Source organism: Myotis brandtii, unplaced genomic scaffold (assembly GCF_000412655.1).
Source record: "Myotis brandtii unplaced genomic scaffold, ASM41265v1 scaffold155, whole genome shotgun sequence".
Lineage (NCBI taxonomy): Eukaryota > Metazoa > Chordata > Mammalia > Chiroptera > Vespertilionidae > Myotis > Myotis brandtii.
In genome coordinates this window covers 509,322-528,171 of record NW_005355621.1, presented here as the reverse complement: position 1 = coordinate 528,171, position 18,850 = coordinate 509,322, and the positions used below count along the sequence as shown (strand labels likewise).

At 51.3% G+C, this 18,850-nt stretch overlaps 1 protein-coding gene across 1 annotated transcript in view; it reads left to right on the top strand.

The window, feature by feature from the left end:
* Nucleotides 1–18,850, top strand: part of BTBD11 (BTB (POZ) domain containing 11) — a 280,948-nt gene that overhangs the window by 254,492 nt on the left and 7,606 nt on the right. The window contains exons 12-16 of the mRNA XM_014535984.1: nt 3,157–3,262; nt 8,798–8,900; nt 12,228–12,309; nt 16,305–16,373; nt 18,601–18,714. Of these exons, the coding sequence (XP_014391470.1) occupies nt 3,157–3,262; nt 8,798–8,900; nt 12,228–12,309; nt 16,305–16,373; nt 18,601–18,714 (474 nt within the window). The remainder of the gene's footprint in view (nt 1–3,156; nt 3,263–8,797; nt 8,901–12,227; nt 12,310–16,304; nt 16,374–18,600; nt 18,715–18,850) is intronic.

Below are 18,850 nucleotides of genomic sequence, written 5' to 3'. Positions count from 1 at the left end.
AGGCCCAGAGAAGCTGAGTACTTTTCCTAAGGTCACCCAGCTCCGTCTGGTCCCGTTGCCCATGTTTTTACCCCTGTGTAGAACCCCCGCCTAAGCTACCTATAGCAGACCCTGGGGACAATTCTAGCGCTCCTTTCCAAAGAAAAGAGTGTGTTTTTGTACCTTTTTAGAAGAACAGTGAGGGGTCAGAGGAGGGGAGGAAAGACGTCAGCTCCAACATCCACAGACTCCATCTTAAGAGAGACTCCTGGCACCTGTGGTGTTACAGATTCAGTTCTGGCCCTGGCCAGTGGCTCCTCATCCCACACAGCAAAAGGCTGCAGGTTCGATCCCTAGTCGGGACGCATATGGGAGGCAACCAATGGCTGTTTCTCTCTTCTCTCTCTCTCTCTCTCTCTCTCTCTCTTTCTCTCCCTAAAATCAATTTTAAAACACACACACACACATACACACATATCCTCGAGTGAGGTTTTTAAGCTAAAAGAATTTAGTTCTGTGCAGCTGAGTCCTGAGAACCCAAGTTCAACACCCAGCATTTTCCAAGAGAGGCCTGCAGGGTACCTCATTTTAAGGGCTCGTGTGATTACACTGGGCCCACCCAGATAACCCAGGGTAATCTCCCTCTTTAGGGTCAACCAATCAGTCACTTTCATGACTCCTGCAGATTCCCCTTCGTCCTATAAGGTAACACATTCACGAGTGGGAGTGCTCATGACACAGCCCAAAGGATTAGGGCAGCTGTTCTCAACCTGTGGGTCGAGACCCCTTTGGGGGTCGAACAACCCTTTCACAGGGGTCGCCTAAATACATCCTGCATATCAGATATTTACATTACGATTCATAACAGTAGCAAAATTACAGTTATGAAGTAGCAACGAAAATAATTTTATGGTTGGGTCACCACAACATGAGGAACTGTATTAAAGGGTCACGGCATTAGGAAGGTTGAGAACCACTGGGTTAGGGCATGCCGTCTGCTAGGGGCCAGGATTCTGCTCCTCAAACACCCGTGTGCAGAGCATGTGACTGTGGACCCTGATTCATTGGCCTCAGGTGATTGTCTGCATTATGTGGGCTCCCGGGCGATTCTGCTGCTGCTGGTGGTCGATGGAGCACATTTGAGTGGCAAAGCCTTAGGCCAGAGGAAACCCATTTACAGCCCCCGGCCCACTTCACACCCACGACAGATTCCAGTCCATGAAACCGGTGGTTCTCAAACCTCAGGGAGCATCGGAATCACCAGAAAATGGCCCTGGCCTGTTTGGCTCAGAGGTTAGAGCATCGGCCAGAGGACCAAAGGGTCTCAGGTTAGATTCCCAGCCAAGCACTTGCGGGGAGCAACCAATCGATGTGTCTCTCACACACTGATGTTTCTCTCTCTCTCCTCCCCCCCTTCCCCTCTGTCAAAAAAAAAAAAATCAATGGAAAAACATCCTCAGGTGAGGATTAAAAAAAAAAAAAACCTTAAAACGTGTGGCCCTAACCGGTTTGGCTCAGTGGATAGAGCGTCAGCCTGCAGGCTGAAGGGTCCCAGGTTCGATTCCAGTCAAGGGCATGTACCTTGGTTGCGGGCACATCCCCAGTAGGAGGTGTGCAGGAGGCAGGTGATCGATGTTTCTCTCTCATTGATGTTTCTAACTCTCTATCCCTCTCCCATCCTCTCTGTAAAAAAATCAATAAAATATTTTTTTTTAAAAAAAGTGTGAAAAGACAGCTTGCTGGGCCCCTCACCCAGCATTTCTGGGGCAGAAGGTCTGGGACGGGACCTGAGGGCGGGCGTTTCTAACAGGCTCCCAGGTGGCGCTGATGGTGTGGCGTGGGGACCACACTTGGAGAACCGCCGCCTGAAGCTGGGAGGGAGGCAATCACCGTGCGGGTGTTACATGAAGGAGCATTTCATGTCCTTGTTTCTAAGGCCTCCTCTTCAAAAGCAGCGTCCCTTTTCCCACTCAAGATGAGTGCGTCCCCTCAGGATCCATCTGAAGTGACGAGGTGCCTTTGGGGATCTCATCCACTGAATCAAAGGGTTGGACTGCTTTTCATGTGCTGAGCTGTATCCTCCTGCTTCAGGCGCACAAAGGAGTCGACTCACGAAGGGCTTGAACCACCAACACTCCAAAGCTGTCCCAGCCCCATCTTTTAAAGTCAAAAATAATATTTGTTGGGTTCATTACAAACAGTTGTTTGTTGCAGAGAATATAACTCCCTGGGCAGGGTGGGCACAGGAGCTAAAAAGAAAACATCATAATCTCACAGAAGGTAGCTATTCTCCCGACCTTCCCCTTAGAGATCTGTCCATCTAAATATATACGTGGGGCTTTATTGCAAAAAATACAGGCTACAAACTGTGTTGTAACCTACTTTTAAAATATGTTGCAAATGTCTTTCTATCTAACTGCCCCTTTAAGCCCCAAGTTTCAACCCCTTCACTCAATGGAAAGCACCCCAACACTGTGATTCGTGGCTTCCCTCCTGCGCACCTGCGGTTGGAGGGAGACCTGTGAGCAGCGGCGAGCCCCGAGGGGGAAGAGGAAGAACGCGCAGGTGGCAGCTCCATGGAAGCAGGCTCCTTGGCCCCTGAGCAATCAGGGGCAGCTGACATTCTGCACCGCAGAAGTCTCCTCCCCCCCCCTCTTTCTTTTGAGAAATGATCCGGCTGAGCACCCCTGATCCCGAAAGGCCTCAGCACCAGAATCAAGTTCCGAGGGAAGCTGCATCAGGGCCACCTGAGTCTCGGCAACGGCGACGCAGTCACGGGGCCAGGAGGGCTTTCTGCTGGGCTTTTTAGGATAATTAGCGGCTTCCAGAACTTCGGAGTATTGATAAAAGCAGGTTTGGGGTAAAAACCTATTTTCCATTCTAGGAGTTACAAAACCTGCTTTCCCATGCGTAGGAAATGATTACAGCAAGAGAAAAGGGTTTAATGACAAATTAAGCTTTTGCCAATGAGCCCATGGAAATAGTAGACAAACAAGCTAGCAGCTCCAGGGCCTGCCGGGGCAAACAGGATGAGTGATGTCCAGGGGGATTGCTTTCTCTTGGAGCCCGAGATAAGTCTGTGGGCTTCTCTCCCTTGGGGAACGCGTTTCCCAGCAACATCTGGCCTGAGGTTGTGCACAGCCCCCAGCAAGGTGAGCTGTTCTCTCTTTTCCTCAGAACGAAGTGATCAGCCAGCAGCTGTGTGTCATCTTCACTCACTGCTACGGGCCCTACCCCATCCCCAAGCTCACGGAGATCAAACGGAAGCAGACCTCGCGCCTGGGTGAGTGTGTCACGGGCCCTGCTCTGCCAGGGGTGTTGCTTGGTGATTTCAAGACAGGGAAGAAGCAAACGCTGTAAGGAAGGGTGGGGAATATTCGAGGGCCGACAAGATAAGTCCTGGAGTCAGGCAGGCGGAGGTCAGGATAGCACCTTGATTATGTGATGAGACTGAAGGCTGTACCTTAGGAAAAGGTATGTCAGAGCATCTACCTTTCACTGCCTGTAACCTTTCAGTTAGAGGAAGAGGAGACCCACCAATACCTTCTTGTTATCATTGAAAGATTGCAGGCAGTGGCAGCAAGAAGGTCTCTGGACCCTGCAGACAGGTAGGTTCTAGAAGCAACTCAAGTGCCCATCAATAGATAAGTAGATTTTTTTTAAAAAAGCTGTGGTACATATAGACAATGGAATATTACTCAGCCATAAAAAAGAACAAAGTCTTATCATGTGCAACGGGATGCATGAACCTAGAGGCTGTTATGCGAAGTGAAATATATTAGTCAGAGAAAGACACATACCATATGATTTCACTTACATGTGGAATCAAAAGAGCAAAATAGACGAACAAACAAGACAGAAACAGACTCAGAGATGTAGAGAACAGACTGGTGGTTGCCGGAGGGAAGGGGGTTGGGGGACTGGGTGAAAAACATCCAGGGATGAAGAAGTACAAACTGGCAGTTACCAAACAGTCCTGGAGACGTAGCACAGCACAGGGAACGGGGTAATAACCATGTACGGGGCCAGGTGGGCACTGGAAGTACCAGGGGGACTGCTTTGTAAGGTGCATGGCTTTCTACCCACGACGCTGTACCTGAAACTAATGCACAATATTGAATGTAATAAAATGGGAAGTATTAAGGGGGGGGGGAGTCTCATAGGTAGAAATTTTGTTGTTTTTTAAAATATAATAAAACTAATATTGGAGTAAAAAATAATAAAACAAGCCTGAGCTGTGCGTGGCAGCTCTCCCCAGTGGCCCCTGAGGAGGGACGAACAGAGGACAGGGACAGGCCATGGTGTTCCTCTAATGGAGTCCAGTGCAGGCAGCCAGGAGGGGAGGGGAACCAGACCACCCACGCCCCCCCTACACACACACACACACACACACACACACACACACACACAAGGGGAACATACCTGAGCTGAGGAGACCCAATGCCCTGACTCCCAGCAGAGCAGCAGTCCTCGCTTCTATTCTTCTCAGACACTTGCATTGAGCCGCCCCAGCCAATTCGTGGCCGACCCTATCTCAAGTCATCCTCAGGCCGCCCCAGGAGGCAGGCACTGGGAGTCTGCACCGGGTTCCTCCTGAAGCCGTGATCCCATCCTCCTGCGGTTTCAGCTTCTGGGATTTTCCAGAAGAAACCTTTCCATCAGGCACTGATTTCATTCGGAGGATCCTGGGGCTGCTGCAGCCGGTTGACTGGCCCGGAAAAAAAAAAGGCAAAGAAATACTCGGCGGCCTTGAAACCTGACCCATGAGCCTCCTGTTACAGGGGCCTGTCTCCTGGCTGCACGGGGAGTCATAAAATATTAAAGCTGCTTTCATATCTTAATATGGAAGGGTTCCTTTTCCAATGGAGATTGGGGGGCTTTCCTGCTTCCCAGCTCCTTTTCCTGCAAAGACTGGGAAACATTTGGTCAATGGAAGCATCTGAAAATTCTACTCTTTAGCAAAACCACCACTTTTGAAACAGGTGAGCTAGTTTAAATGAGTGAAAAGGCTGAATTCATGCACGTGTTTGAAAGTACTTCTGTGGCTGTCGTGAATAACTGGTGAATTTCAGTGACACGACTTCTTGCTACATGGAGAACTAGCTGCTGAGCCACTGGTTGTCTCTTGTTCTTTACACCCATTCCTGTGAGCCAACCAGGATGTACCCAAACCACAAGTAATTAACACCTTGTAGAAAACAGGTGTTAATTAAGATATTCTAAGTGCAACAAATTATAAGGACCAATCAAATAAAGAGGCTTTACCACGTAGCAATAATCTGACATCTAGGTGTCTTACTAGACACCCTTGTTAGAGCGAATATTTGCCAGGGCTGTTTGAATGACACAGCATAAATTCTGCTTTCCTGTAGCTATAGGAGAGGAAGGAAGAGTTTTTTTCCTCCTGAACCTGCTGAGATTTCTTCCATCAGCAATTTTAAGGTCCTCATTTTCTTGCCAAGCCTTGGAATTCCAAGGGTTAGAACAAGAAAAGAAAGGCAGACCTGAGAGGCTCAAAGCTCACAATATGAAAGAAAAAAGGTAGAATATATGTATAATCCTATATAATAAAAGAGTAATATGCAAATTGTCCCTAACAGCGAATGACCAGTCACTATGACGCTCACTGACCATCTGGGGCAGATGTTCAATGCAGGAGCTGCCCCCTGGTGGTTAGTGCGTTTCCACAGGGGGAGTGCTGCTCAGCCAGAAGCCGGCTCATGGCTGGCCAGCGCAGCAGCGGTGGGGGGAGCCTCTCCCACCTCTGTGGCAGCTCTAAGGATGTCCGACTAACAGCTTAGGTGGGGAGCAGGCCTAAGCCATTAGTCAGACATCCCCCGAAGGGTCCTGGACTGTGAGAGGACGCAGGCCAGGCTGAGGGACCCCCCCCCCAAGTGCACAAATTTTTGTGTACCGGGCCTCTAGTTATCAATAAATGGAATATGGAACATGTAGTGTTTTGCGTCTTCAGTACAGAATTCCAAGCTAGGATAACTAAAGGTTGTCAAGTAGTGGTTCCTTAAGGACCTACTTTAAAAGACAGATGAGACTTATCAGTGACAAGGGTCCTACACTGGCATCTCTCTAGGGCCAGGCAAGTCATATAAATGAGTGAAATGGGCTCAGTGTAAGACAGTAGGGAGTGGCAGGGACTATGACCAGTGGCCGAGCACATGCCTGATTTTTGTGATACATTGTCCTGCCATCTCATTGAATTCTGGGAGAGAATGGTAAAAGGAGCTAAAGGGAGGAGATATTAGCAATTTTGGAAGCAGGCTAGGGTGGTGGTTGGAGGTGGACAGTGGGAGTGAGAGAGAGTGAGCAGAGGGAGGCAGGTTGCTGAGAAGAGGGAGAAAGTCACTCCAAACTGCTAACAGTCTTTAAAGCAAGTGTAGAAGTGAGTGGCTGTCCACTCTGAGGTCTTCCTCTATAGCCTAACTGCCTTTTACCTGGTTAGTTTTAGAAGTTTGGGGCAGGGGGTGGGGAGCAATAAAAATGTTGGAAGATAGTGGGATCACAAGTGATTTTGATTTTTTTATGCTTTTCTAATATGTTTTAAATTAAAATTCCTTAATGGGAAGAGATGGCAGAGAATATAAGGGGGGAACCACCATCTGGGGAAGCATAGGGGCTGAGGGCTGAGTAAGGAGAATCAGCCAGGAAGGCCAGTTCTGGGTCCAAGGTCTGGGCAAAAATGGGGCCAGGCCAGGGGTTCAAGGTGCAGTCAGACAGAGTGGGCCCAATAGCTGGGGGTCGGTCCCCAGGAACCCAGGGGGTGGGTTTCCTCCCTCAATGCTTTAGAGCAGCCTAAACCCAGGGAGCAGCTGGGTTTTGTTTCAGGGCAAACCTTATAACCCCTGGGGAAGGGCCCGTCAACAACAAGCAGGTCCCCAGGCTAAGCAGGGACCCGATGTCCTTGACAAGCTCCAACAACATGACTCTAAAGCAGCGGTTCTCAGCCTGTGGGTCGCGACCCCTTTGGGGGTCGAACGACCCTTTCACAGGGGTCGCTTAAGACCCGTGATGGCGAACCTATGACACGCGTGTCAGAGGTGACACGCGAACTCATTTTTTTGGTTGATTTTTCTTTGTTAAATGGCATTTAAATATATAAAATAAATATCAAAAATATAAATCTTTGTTTTACTATGGTTGCAAATATCAAAAAATTTCTATATGTGACACGGCACCAGAGTTAAGTTAAGGTTTTTCAAAATGCTGACACGCCGAGCTCAAAAGGTTCGCCATCACTGCCTAAGACCATCAGAAAACACATATATAATTACATATTGTTTTTGTGATTAATCACTATGCTTTAATTATGTTCAATTTGTAACAATTAAATTGGGGGTCACCACAACATGAAGAACTGTATTAAAGGGTCGCAGCATTAGGAAGGTTGAGAACCGCTGCTCTAAAGCAATGGCCAGAGCATGCTTCCATTCATTCAAAAAGTGTCAATTGAGCATCTAGATGTTCTGCTAACCCTGAGGGGCAGTATGTGTCAGCCATTAATTTATGTTTCATTGAATTAGTTCATGTAATGCTCACTATGACTCTAGGATGTCAGCATATAATGGGTACTACTATTCCCATTTTACAGGAGTAGAAACTGAGGCACGAAGTGGTTCAATAACTTGCCCAAGGTCACTGAGATTTCTGACTTGAGAGCCCACATTCTAACTATACTCTACCGCCTTCCTGTGCTAGAGACAGAGGAAAGGACCTGGAAAGGACAGGCAAGGTTCCGCGCGTGCCCCCGCCTCCTCCCCAGAGTGTGCAGGCCGGAGGGAGAGGCAAAGAGCAGATACATGGTGGTGATGAGGCTGCACCAGGCGGTTTCCCCATCTGTCACCAGCTTGAGCAAGTCACTGTAACTTTCTGTGCCTCAGTTTCCTCAAATGCACACCTACCCCCCAAAAATGAATGAACTGACATGTGATAGACCAGCTTGCACAGCGCCTGGCACATCATGAGTGCCCCATAAGTACTGGTTCTATCTTCTGTTCTTACTAGAGGCCCGGTGCACAAAATTTGTGCACTCAGGGGGGACCTTCAGCCTGGCCTGCACACTCTCGCAGTTCGGGAGCCGTCGGGGAATGTCCAACTGACAGCGGGAGCGGGCCTAAGCCGTCAGTCAGACATCCTTAGTACTGCTGCAGAGGCAGGAGAGGCTCCTGCCACCACCGCTAGGCTCGCCAGCTGTGAGCCCAACTTCTGGCTGAGCGGCACTCCCCGTATGGGAGCTCACTGGCCACCAAGGGGCAGCTCCTGCATTGAGCGTCTGCCCCCTGGTGGTCAGTGCATATCATCACGACCAGTCATTCTGCTGTTCGGTCGATTTGCATATTAGCCTTTTGTTATATAGGATAGGATTGGAGATGAGGCAGGGGACTGGCTCATTTGTCACTGACCCAGGGAAAGAAGAGCCTGGACTTCAAAAACCCTGGAACACGGTGGCAAGGGGGCAGCTTTTCTCACCCACTTCCACCAGCAAGGAAGACACTGAGCTGGGGAAGAGGAGGGAAACCAGGGCGGTGACAGTCTTCGAGGCCAGGTGGGCAGGTGTTTACCTTTCACACCTGGGAGCCACTTGAACTCGGGCTGTGGGTCAGTCTTCTGTGGGGAAGTGCCACTTCGAATCACGAATAAGCTATGACGATTTCCTATGAAAAACTGGATTTCGGTGATGTGAGTGTTCCTTTGATCAATTCTGCTCTGTGTGGTCCCTGCCTCACCAATGAGTATTTCATCCCCTGGAATCCAAGCTTCACCCTTCTCTCTGCTAACGCTGCCTTTTTTCCCTTTCCTCTTCCAGACCCTCATTTCCTCAACAATAAAGAAATGTCTGATGTCACCTTCCTGGTGGAAGGAAGACCGTTTTATGCTCACAGAGTGCTGTTATTTACAGCCTCTCCGAGGTATGTACGTCCGCTTGGAGAGCAGGTGAATTACGAGTGTGGCTGTGGCTTTTACTGTGCTCTGAAGTTCAATTCTGGGGGTATCTCCACCAGACTGGCAGATTATCTTCTCCTAATCAGGATTCAAGAGCACAGAGCAGCCCTCGCCGGTCTGGCTCAGTGGATCGGGCATCGGCCTGCAGACTGAAGGATTGTGTCAGGGTACGTGTGAGAGGCCACCAATCAATGGGTTTCTCTCACGTCCACGTTTCTCTCTTTGTCTCTCCTCCTCCCTTCCACTCTCTAAAAAATCGATGGAAAAATATCCTCGGTGAGGATTAACAAAAAAAGAGTGCAGGGCATTTGTGCATTGTATCATAGCAACATTATTCACAATAGCCAGCAGGTAGAAGCAACCCAGGTGTCCATCAGTGGCCAAATGGATAAGCTCAGTGTGGTGTACACATGTGTTATTCAGCCTTGAAAAGGGAGGCAATTCGGACACGGGCTACAACACGGATGAACCTTGGGGACCTTATGCAAAATGAAATAAGCCAGTCACAAAAGACAAATGCTGTTTGATTCCATTTATATGTGGTCCTAGAGGAGGCGAATCCTTAGAGACAGAAAGAACTGTGGTTGCCAGGGGCTGGGAGGGGGAGTGGGGAGTTAGTGTTTAATGAGCACCTGGTGAGTTCTAGGATTGGCTGTGCAACAATGGGAATATACTCAACATCAACATTACCGTACACTTGAAAATGGTTAAGATGATAAATGACATGTTCTGTGTTTTTTTCTTACAATTAAAAAAAAAGAATAGTGGGCAGCCATCGGCATAAACATCAGCGCCTTTGTGTGACTCGGCGCCTGTGACTCCAGGCAGACAGGGCAGGTGTGGGGAGAGCTTCTCGAGCAGCGCGTGGGAGAAGCGTGGATTAGGTTTGCACTCCCTCCACCAGGTGCCTCGAGCCATGCACAACCTCACACACAGCCGCCTGGAAAGGCCTGCCCTCCACATGTCAGGGAACTTGGGCATAAGCCACCGAAATACACGGGTCCTGTGAGCCTTCCTCTTCCCTGACTGTGGAGGGGACAACAGTCTGACACCCTCAGCCAGCTCCGCCACTGCCCTTCTTCCGCCTTTCAGTTTGAGATGAGAAGGGTTGACCATGTGGAACCGTGTGGTCCAAGGACCTGACCAGGAGGAGTGAGGCTGGGCCAGGGAGAGGGTGATGCTGAAATGAGGAAGAGGCAGGCCCCAGGGTAAGAACCTACTTCCAGGACTCTTGCTAAGGAATGCGTCTGACCTACCAGCATTCCCTGGATCCTGAGAGCAACCTGGCACCCACAGTGCCCTCCAAACAAAATGCAAACCCCACATGTCTGCTTTTCTACCACAAGAAAAACATGCCGTCTCTGGCATAGCTCTCAGTTATGATACTATTGAAAAAAACAGATCAATATTGTGACGATGTTCGTTTCTTGGTTTGGACAAAGAGACCATGGCTGTCTGTGTAGGATGTTAACAGCAGGGGGGACTGGGTGACGGGTAAGCAGGAACTATCTTTGCATGTCTTCTATAAACCTTCCTCTTCCCTGACTGTGGAGGGGACAACAGTCTGACACCCTCAGCCAGCTCCGCCACTGCCCTTTCTCTGCCTTTCGGTTTGAGATGAGAAGGGTTGACCATGTGGAACCGCGTGGTCCAAGGACCTGACCAGGAGGAGTGAGGCTGGGCCAGGGAGAGGGTGATGCTGAAATGAGGAAGAGGCAGGCCCCAGGGTAAGAACCTACTTCCAGGACTCTTGCTAAGGAATGTGTCTGACCAGCATTCCCTGGATCCTGAGAGCAACCTGGCATCCATGGTGCCCCCCAAACAAAATGCAAACCCCACGTGTCAGCTTTGCCACCACAAGAAAAACATGCCGTCTCTGGCATAGCTCTTAGTTATGATACTATTGAAAAAACAGATCAATATTGTGACAATGTTCGTTTCTTGGTTTGGACAAAGAGACCATGGCTGTGTAGGATGTTAACAGCAGGGGGGACTGGGTGACGGGTAAGCAGGAACTATCTTTGCATGTCTTCTATAAATCTATAATTATTTCAAGATTAAACGTTTAATTTTTTTAAAAAAAGAAACACAGAGCTTATTCCTAAATAGATTGAGTATCAGTGTGTTCCAGTGGCAGGTTCTCTACCCTCAAGGAGCATGTAGTTTAGTGGATGGCAGGAGAGTGCACCTAAAACCTCAGGCAGAAGGTCAGCCATGGGAAAGCCCTAGGGAGTCAACAGATGTTGATTCAGTACCCACGATGCATCGGACAGGCACGGGCTCCGAGGATGCAGCAGAAGCAGAAAGGGCACAGGTCCCAGCCGGCCTGGAGCAGCGGTTGTTTGGGCGGGGGAAGGCGGGATTGGAAAACTCCATGAGCAGCAAAGGATCCAAGGAAGGCTCCCTGGAGGAGGCAGCCTTTGTGACGGGCCCTGCAGGACAGATGGGGTTTTCAAAGGCATTCGCTCTTTTCTAATCACCTGCTTGAGATATGACGCTGTTCTTTTCCTTTTCTTTTTTAATATATTTTTATTGTGAGCAGCAAAGGATCCAAGGAAGGCTCCCTGGAGGAGGCAGCCTTTGTGACGGGCCCTGCAGGACAGATGGGGTTTTCAAAGGCATTCGCTCTTTTCTAATCACCTGCTTGAGAAATGACGCTGTTCTTTTCTTTTTCTTTTTTAATATATTTTTACTGAGAGGGGTGAGTGAGAGAGAGAGAGAAACATCTATGATGAGAGAGAATCATTGATTGGCTGCCTCCTGCACTCCCCTTACTGGGGATTGAGCCCGCAACCCGGGCATGTGCCTTTGACCGGAATCGAACCTGCGACCCTTCAGTCCACAGGCCAACGCTCTATCCACTGAGCCAAACCAGCTAGAGCAGTGGTTGGCAAACTTCGGCTCACAAGCCACCTGCGGCTCTTTGGCCCCTTGAGTGTGGCTCTTCCTAAGCCTTAGGAGTACCCTAATTAAGTTAATAACAATGTACCTACCTATATAGTTTAAGTTTAAAAAATTTGGCTCTCAAAAGAAATTTCAGTCGTTGTACTGTTGATATTTGGCTCTGTTGACTAATGAGTTTGCCGACCACTGAGCTAGAGCAACACTGTTCTTTTAAGTTGAGGTTTAACTTCAGATTGGATTGCGATATCCTACAGGGAGGGGAGGGTTAAACTAAGAAATCTGTGGCGATGTCCTTGCTGTATGTCAGAGACGGGGGATAAAAGAGCCGAGTTTCTTGCCAGCTGTGGGTGTGCTTGTGAGTCTTTTTCTCTTTTTGTGATCTTGTTCAGGTTCAAAGCGCTGCTCTCCAGCAAGCCAACAAATGACAGCAGCTGCATAGAGATCGGCTATGTGAAGTACCCCATCTTTCAGGTGAGCCCCTGCTGGGTGGGCCCAGGGCACGGGTGGTTCCCTCCAGTCCTTGGCCTGTGGATTAGCTGCTGCAACAAACCATCAGTCTCCTGCACCCCGGCCCCCTCCTCACACTGCCCTTCCCACTTGCCATGCATTCACCCCTACACTGTTAATTGAGCCCCTACTATGTGCCTGACACTGTGCTGGGACCCAGGGCACAGGGTAAAAAACAGTCCTCTCCTGGGGACTCCCAGTCCAGAGGGGGTAACTCTGAGTAATTACTTCATTATAGTATAACGTGATGGGGGCTGAGAGAGAGGAGTGAGCCAATGTGCTGTGACAACTCAGACCAGGGGAATTGGGGAAGGTGTCCTGGGTGAGGTGTTAGCTGAAAGATTGAGGGCTGAGAAGTTGGGGAGCCATAGGAAGGAAAGCTTAGGGCTTAAGAAAGGGGAACAGTGGGCAGATAAAGTCCCAGAACTGGTTGAGCCCAGTGCGACCAGGAACCAGTGGGCTGCAGGGAATCCAAGGTCATTGTCACCCTGATCTGAACCTACCAGGAGCCTCATGTAAGCAGCAAAGGAAGGTGCCTTCGTCGAAGGTCAGGTGGCATTACCTTGTCTCTCTCCCATTTGGGGGGCGTCCGTACCGTGAACGGCAGGTTGTGGTTCACGTGGCATCTCTGAGGGGGTGCCTTCTCCCTTTCCCACCCTCCTTCATGCTCCATTCATATGTTGTGCCCCACAAGGGCCTGCTTGCAGCTCATAGAAATTCACCCTGGATCGGCTTTGCAGCCCTATTCCTGGAGCTTTGAGTCTCCTCCAGGGCCTGGAGCCTGGTGGGCTGCTTACACCTCTCAGGGCAGGCTTGCAGGGGAGACCGGGGTCCCTCGTGCTGTCCTCCCGCCAGCCAGGGTTAGCAGGCCAACGTGGGGGTGCTGGGATGGTGCTTGGCAGAGTCTGAACTGAACCTTGCTTTCCTCCCATTCAATTCTGGAAGGAAAGAGTAAGCAGGTGGGTAAGACTCGAGTAAGCCTCGGGAGACTCTCATTCTAAGACAGTTGAAGAGACATCTCAGAGACGAGCAGGAGGCCGGGCCGGCGGGGACCAGGGTCACGGAGCCGGGTCCTCCTCTGGACTTGGAAGGCAGGGCTGCGTTCCGGGATTCACATGCTACATCCCTCTCTCTAAACCGACTCTTCCCCCTGTTTAAAAGCAGTGTCCCTCCTGGGACCTGGGACAAATCGCCCAAGCTTTCTGAACCTCGGTTTCCAGGAACAGCAGAAACATAAACAGAGGCACAGAAGTGGGAGGTCGTGGGGTACGCTTGAGGGAAAGGGGTTGTCAGTCATTGGCTGGGTCTTCAGGGATAGCAGAGATGGAAAGGACACACTGGGCCCACCCGGTGTGAGCCACATGGGGAGAAGACAGGCCAGATGCTGGTTCTTCCCTCCACTGTTGGGCCCGGTGCCTCAGAGCCTGCTGTTCAGAGGGCTGCCGGGGAGACCGTGCCCTCGCACTAGCCCCGAAGTCTGCATTTCCACCGTTAGAGGTGCACTTTTCTTGTTATGTTGAAACTTCAAAATAAAGAACTCTCTCCAAATAGCCATAGGCAAGACACCCTCAGCCTCATCAAGTGGGTTATTTTCTGCGGCATAACTGATACACCACCTCCCTGCTAAGCCTAAGTCCCTGTTGAATGGACTACTTGGCACTAAGCCAGTGGTTCTCAACCTTCTGGCCCTTTAAATACAGTTCCTCATGTTGTGACTCAACCATAAAATTATTTTCGTTGCTACTTCATAACTGTAATGTTGCTACTGTTATGAATCGTAACGTAAATATCTGATATGCAGGATGGTCTTAGGCGATCCCTGTGAAAGGGTCGTTCGACCGCCAAAGGGGTCTCGAGCCACAGGTTGAGAATCGCTGCACTAAGCATTGGGGAGCGGATGAAAGGGGTGCCAAGCCAGCCCGGGTGAGCCGTCCGCCTGGGGTTGGGGTAGCAGAGAGGAGGCTGGAGCCCCAGGATGGGCCTGGGAGTTGGCACCCCCACACACACTCATCCCAGTGCCTGTTTTTCCTTTTCCCAGCCCCTCACCCCCACCCCTCACCACATTTCCTACTGGGAGCAAAGTGGCCACAGTCCCTTCTGGAATGGCGGCAGCTGTTGGGGTTAAACGTTTCCATGAAACCGCTGCTTGGCTTTAGGGTCGGGGTGGGGAGGGCGGTGAAGAAACCTTAATGGGGCTCCAACTGTGAATGAGACACCGGCCTCTGCTTGCACGTGGTTATCTGGATGATTCTGGCCATTCCTGTAGATAAAACAACGGAGGCCCAGAGAGCTTAAATGATGCGCCCCCTAGTCTCAGTGCTAGTTAGTGACAGAGCCAGGATTTGAACCAGCAGGTCTGGCTCTGGAGTACACTTCCCAAGTGGGAGCACTGGTATCCTTGAGCGCTTCCTCTGTGTAAGGCTCCAAGCCGGTGATTCTCACCTGGGCTGCATGTTAGAGTCACCTGGGAGCTTTGACAGTGCCCAATAACCAGGCCATGAATCGGACCATTTAGGTCAGACTCTGAGCCGAGGCCCAGGCATCAGCATTGGGGAGCCTCGTCCTCCTCCCATTACCCCAGCACTCTCAGTTACGGCGGTTCTCACACCTTAGCTTCAGAATACCCACAGGGCAGAGGGGGCTTGTGAAAACACAGAAAACACGTTCCAATGCAGATTCCCGGGCCCTGCCTCCAGAATCCCCGATTCTGTCAGCCTGGGCTGCAGCCCGAGAATGTGCATGTCTTACCAGAACCCAGGTGATGCCGACACTACTGGTCCAGGGGCCACCCTGAGAACCACTGCCATCCATCATCTCCTTGGGCCCTCCCAGCTGCCCCTCCCAGTAGCTCTTCCCCCACCTTACAGGCAGGATGTGCCCCAGCGCCCACCGCTCATCACAGCCGAGCTGAGGTTCAGACCCCCAGACCTGTTCTCTTCACTGCCTCCCTGCGGTGGCGACCTGGGCCTTCCCTAAAAGCCACCCAGGCCTGAGGAGAGAAGCCGAGGCCCGTTAGAGTCTGGAGCAGGAGCTAGATGCTGGAACGTGCACGTGTCCCCAGCTCTCTGGGTGCCCGGAAGGGGGCACTTACACCGTTAGGCCTGGGACTAACTGGGGAGGTTCCTAAAATAAGAACCTGTCTTGCAATAGGCACTCAACAAATTCAACAGATTCGAGGAATAAGAGACCATCCAGGGCAAAGCACTGCCCAGAGCAATGGAGGCCTGTAATTGCTTCTGATGGGAAAGGCTTGCCGGCCATAGGAGCCTCAAGCTCCTGTGAGGGGCAGGGAGCAGCACCGCCCCCCCTCCCCCGCCCTGGGGCTTTTGTCTGCGCCCCGCCTTCCCCATAAAAGAAGAAAAGCCTCATTTGTGGCTTGAAATAGGCCAAGTCGGGCTGAATCCAACCCAGGAGGAGGCTCCCAGGGGCCTGTTCACCTCACTTCCATGCTGACCGAAGGAGTTTAGTAAATGAGGCTGCCTTGCGTTTCCTCTCTCCACGACCGCTTAACATCACACGCGGGCCGGAGCCAGACGCAGCTGAGGCTGCACCTGGACGCGGGGCCTCCATGAGGCTGTGTGCCGTTTGCATCCCGGCTTCATGCAGGTCGACAGCTGCCAAGAAAAACAATTCCGCAGCCAGGCCCTGCGGCCTAAGGACGGTGCGTTTCACCCCCTTGCAGAAAAGGCTTGTGCTGACAGCGTCTGAAGGGGGCGTGGGGCAGCCCCGTTTAAATGCCATTTGCCAGGGATCTCCAGGGAGGAGCAGGGTTTCTGGGCCACGGCCCAGCCCCAGGTAAAGGAGATAACAGGATGAAGTGCTTTGTCAACAGCCCTTGGGGTTGTTATTGTTGGTTTGGCCTTTATTAACGTTCTGGGAGAATGAATTGATTTCAGTGCAGCTTTAAGATGACTGTGTCTGTGTGGCTGACGCCTCGCACGCTGTGTCCTTTCTTCCAGCTGGTCATGCAGTACCTCTACTACGGTGGCCCGGAGTCGCTGCTCATTAAAAACAACGAGATAATGGAGGTAAGGCATCCGCAGTGGCGCTGGGGGGATGGAGGGCACCTCTGTGAACTCAGGTCACGGCACACGTCAGCAGGCCTGGGAGCACTCGTGTTGGGTTTTCGTTTGGATGCAGGTTTGGGGGTCCTGTCTGACTCCTCGTGGAAGGGTGGGGTGCTTGGTGCACTAGCAGACCCCCTTCACTGAACCCAGTTTTAACTGGCTTCCGGGTGGTTGGGGAGGGGGAGGGGGCAAAGGAAATTTACTGAAGAGGCTGGGGCTCGATGTCCTCGTCAGGAACTATCCTTGATGACTTGTCCCTGGTCATTTGTAAGAGAATTATATCATCTAAAAACAGCCTTCAAATCCCAGCTCTGGCCCTGAGCAGAAGCTGGGAGACCATTACAAAGCTCTCCTGGCTTCACTGAGGTTGACGGCCCCTCACTCCCGCAGCACCCTGACCTCCCCTCACTCCCGCCAGCAACCCAACCGCCCCTCACTCCCACAGCACCCCAACCGCCCCTCATTCCTGTCTGCCTCGGGGATTCAGCCCATGGCAGGGGACCTGTTCCTGCTCTTTTCTGTCGGAGGCCAAGATCTCCCCTGCTCCTTCCTCGAAGTGGAACCCTTGTAGGTTTTCCTATTCCAAGCTGGAAGCTTTGAACCAAAAGCCCAAATCACTCTGCTCCTGAGCAAGGCACAGGACCCCATTGAGGTGTCTGAAGCCCAGGGTCCCTGGCCGAGCAGAGATGTCAGCACGCTACCGGTTGTCCACGAGGCGACCCCATCCACCGGTTAAAGTGTGGGCTCTGGGCCAGACTGGGTTTAAATCCAGGCTCTGCCCTCTGAGCTGTGTGATCTGGGACAAGTACTTAACTGCTCTGAGCCTCAGTTTCCTCACCTATAAAATGGGGGTAATAATTCTACCGAATTGGGTGTTTAGGGTTTTAAGAGTGCCTGTGTATTAGGTGCTTAGAACAGTGCCTGGCACATAGCGGGTGCCATAGAGCAGTGTCCTCACTGTGTGGCCCCTTTATCCTTTTCTCCACGAAAGCTTCCTGAGTAAATGAGATAACAGGATGAAGTGCTTTGTAAACGGCCCTCAGTGGTCAGTCCCCCTGCCACCCTCCCCCTCACAAAAAGTTACTCTCTTGTCTCTCTGGACCACCCCTCTGACCCTTCTCCTCTCCTTCAGCCCCAGGCTACAGTCTCAGGACACAGGCTCTTTTGTAAACTTTTTTTTCTTCAATTATTTCACAATTTTACAAGTCCTGGTGTAATTTTATGGGGTTTTTTTCCTTTTAATTGATTAGAGAGGGAGAGGGAGATAGAAACATCAATAAGAGAGAAATATCAGTTGGCTGCCTCCTGCACACCCCCTACTGGGGATCAAGCCCACAACCCAGGCATGCGCCCTGACTAGGAATCAAACCAGCAACCTCTTGGTGCACAGACGACGCTCAATCCACGGAGCCACACCGGCCAGGCTGTAAACATTTTTAAAAATTCTTTTCAAATCAAAATAATGAGCGTAGATTTAGATCATGTAAATAATACAGAAGGGTTTGTTTAAAAAAAGCATTTCACCCAGCCCCCGACGCCCCAAGCCTTTCCCCAAAGGTGTCCCTTTGACTGGCATTTTAGCTCTTTCTTCTCCTCCCCCAAGCCTGTCCGTCTCTCAGCTCTCAGCACACTTCTGCCAGGCCACTTGCCCAGCTGGGACACAGCACTGATGCAAACAGACAGAGTGATCCCCGCCCTCCCAGACGCTGGGGAGGGCGACGGGCATGACATCATGTCTGGTGTGAGAAGGGCTGTGAGGAGGAGAGAGACAGGGTCGTGGGGGACAGGCGGAGATGGAGGGGGGCCACCTGAGATGAGGTGGTCTGGGAGGCTTCTTGGAGGAGGTGATACTTGAGTGGAGTCCTAGATGAACAGGGAGCCAGCCACGTCCATATCCATCTTGCTAGCTGACACCATTCACCCTGATTTCTGGACAGAACCGTTTTAGGCATTTTGCTCGACCTCCTGCTCTAGTAGATGTAAGTTTGGTTCCCTCCCCTGAGCCACCTTCCCCACGGTAGAGTTCCATTGCTGTGTCTCATTCCTCCGCGTCACCTCTGCGCTTTAAAATGAAAACGACGTACCCACAGTATTCCCAGGCCCGTCACCTCGGGACACCGCTGTGGAGCGAGGGATTTTCCTCACCTTCCACCTCCCAACCTCTAACAGGCTCTTTTACGGTTTTTAGCTTCTGTCTGCGGCTAAATTTTTCCAGCTGGAGGCTCTGCAGCGACACTGTGAGATTATCTGTGCCAAAGGCATCAACACGGACAACTGCGTGGACATTTACAACCACGCCAAGGTAAGGGCGCCGGCGCTGCCCGAGCTGACCCTGCGCGTACGCGGGCAGGCGAGGTGTCCCTGCACAGTCAGACCGAGACAGGCAGAGCCCAGGCCGGGCCTGCTACCCAGGGCTGACCCGCCTGCACCCTCCCAGC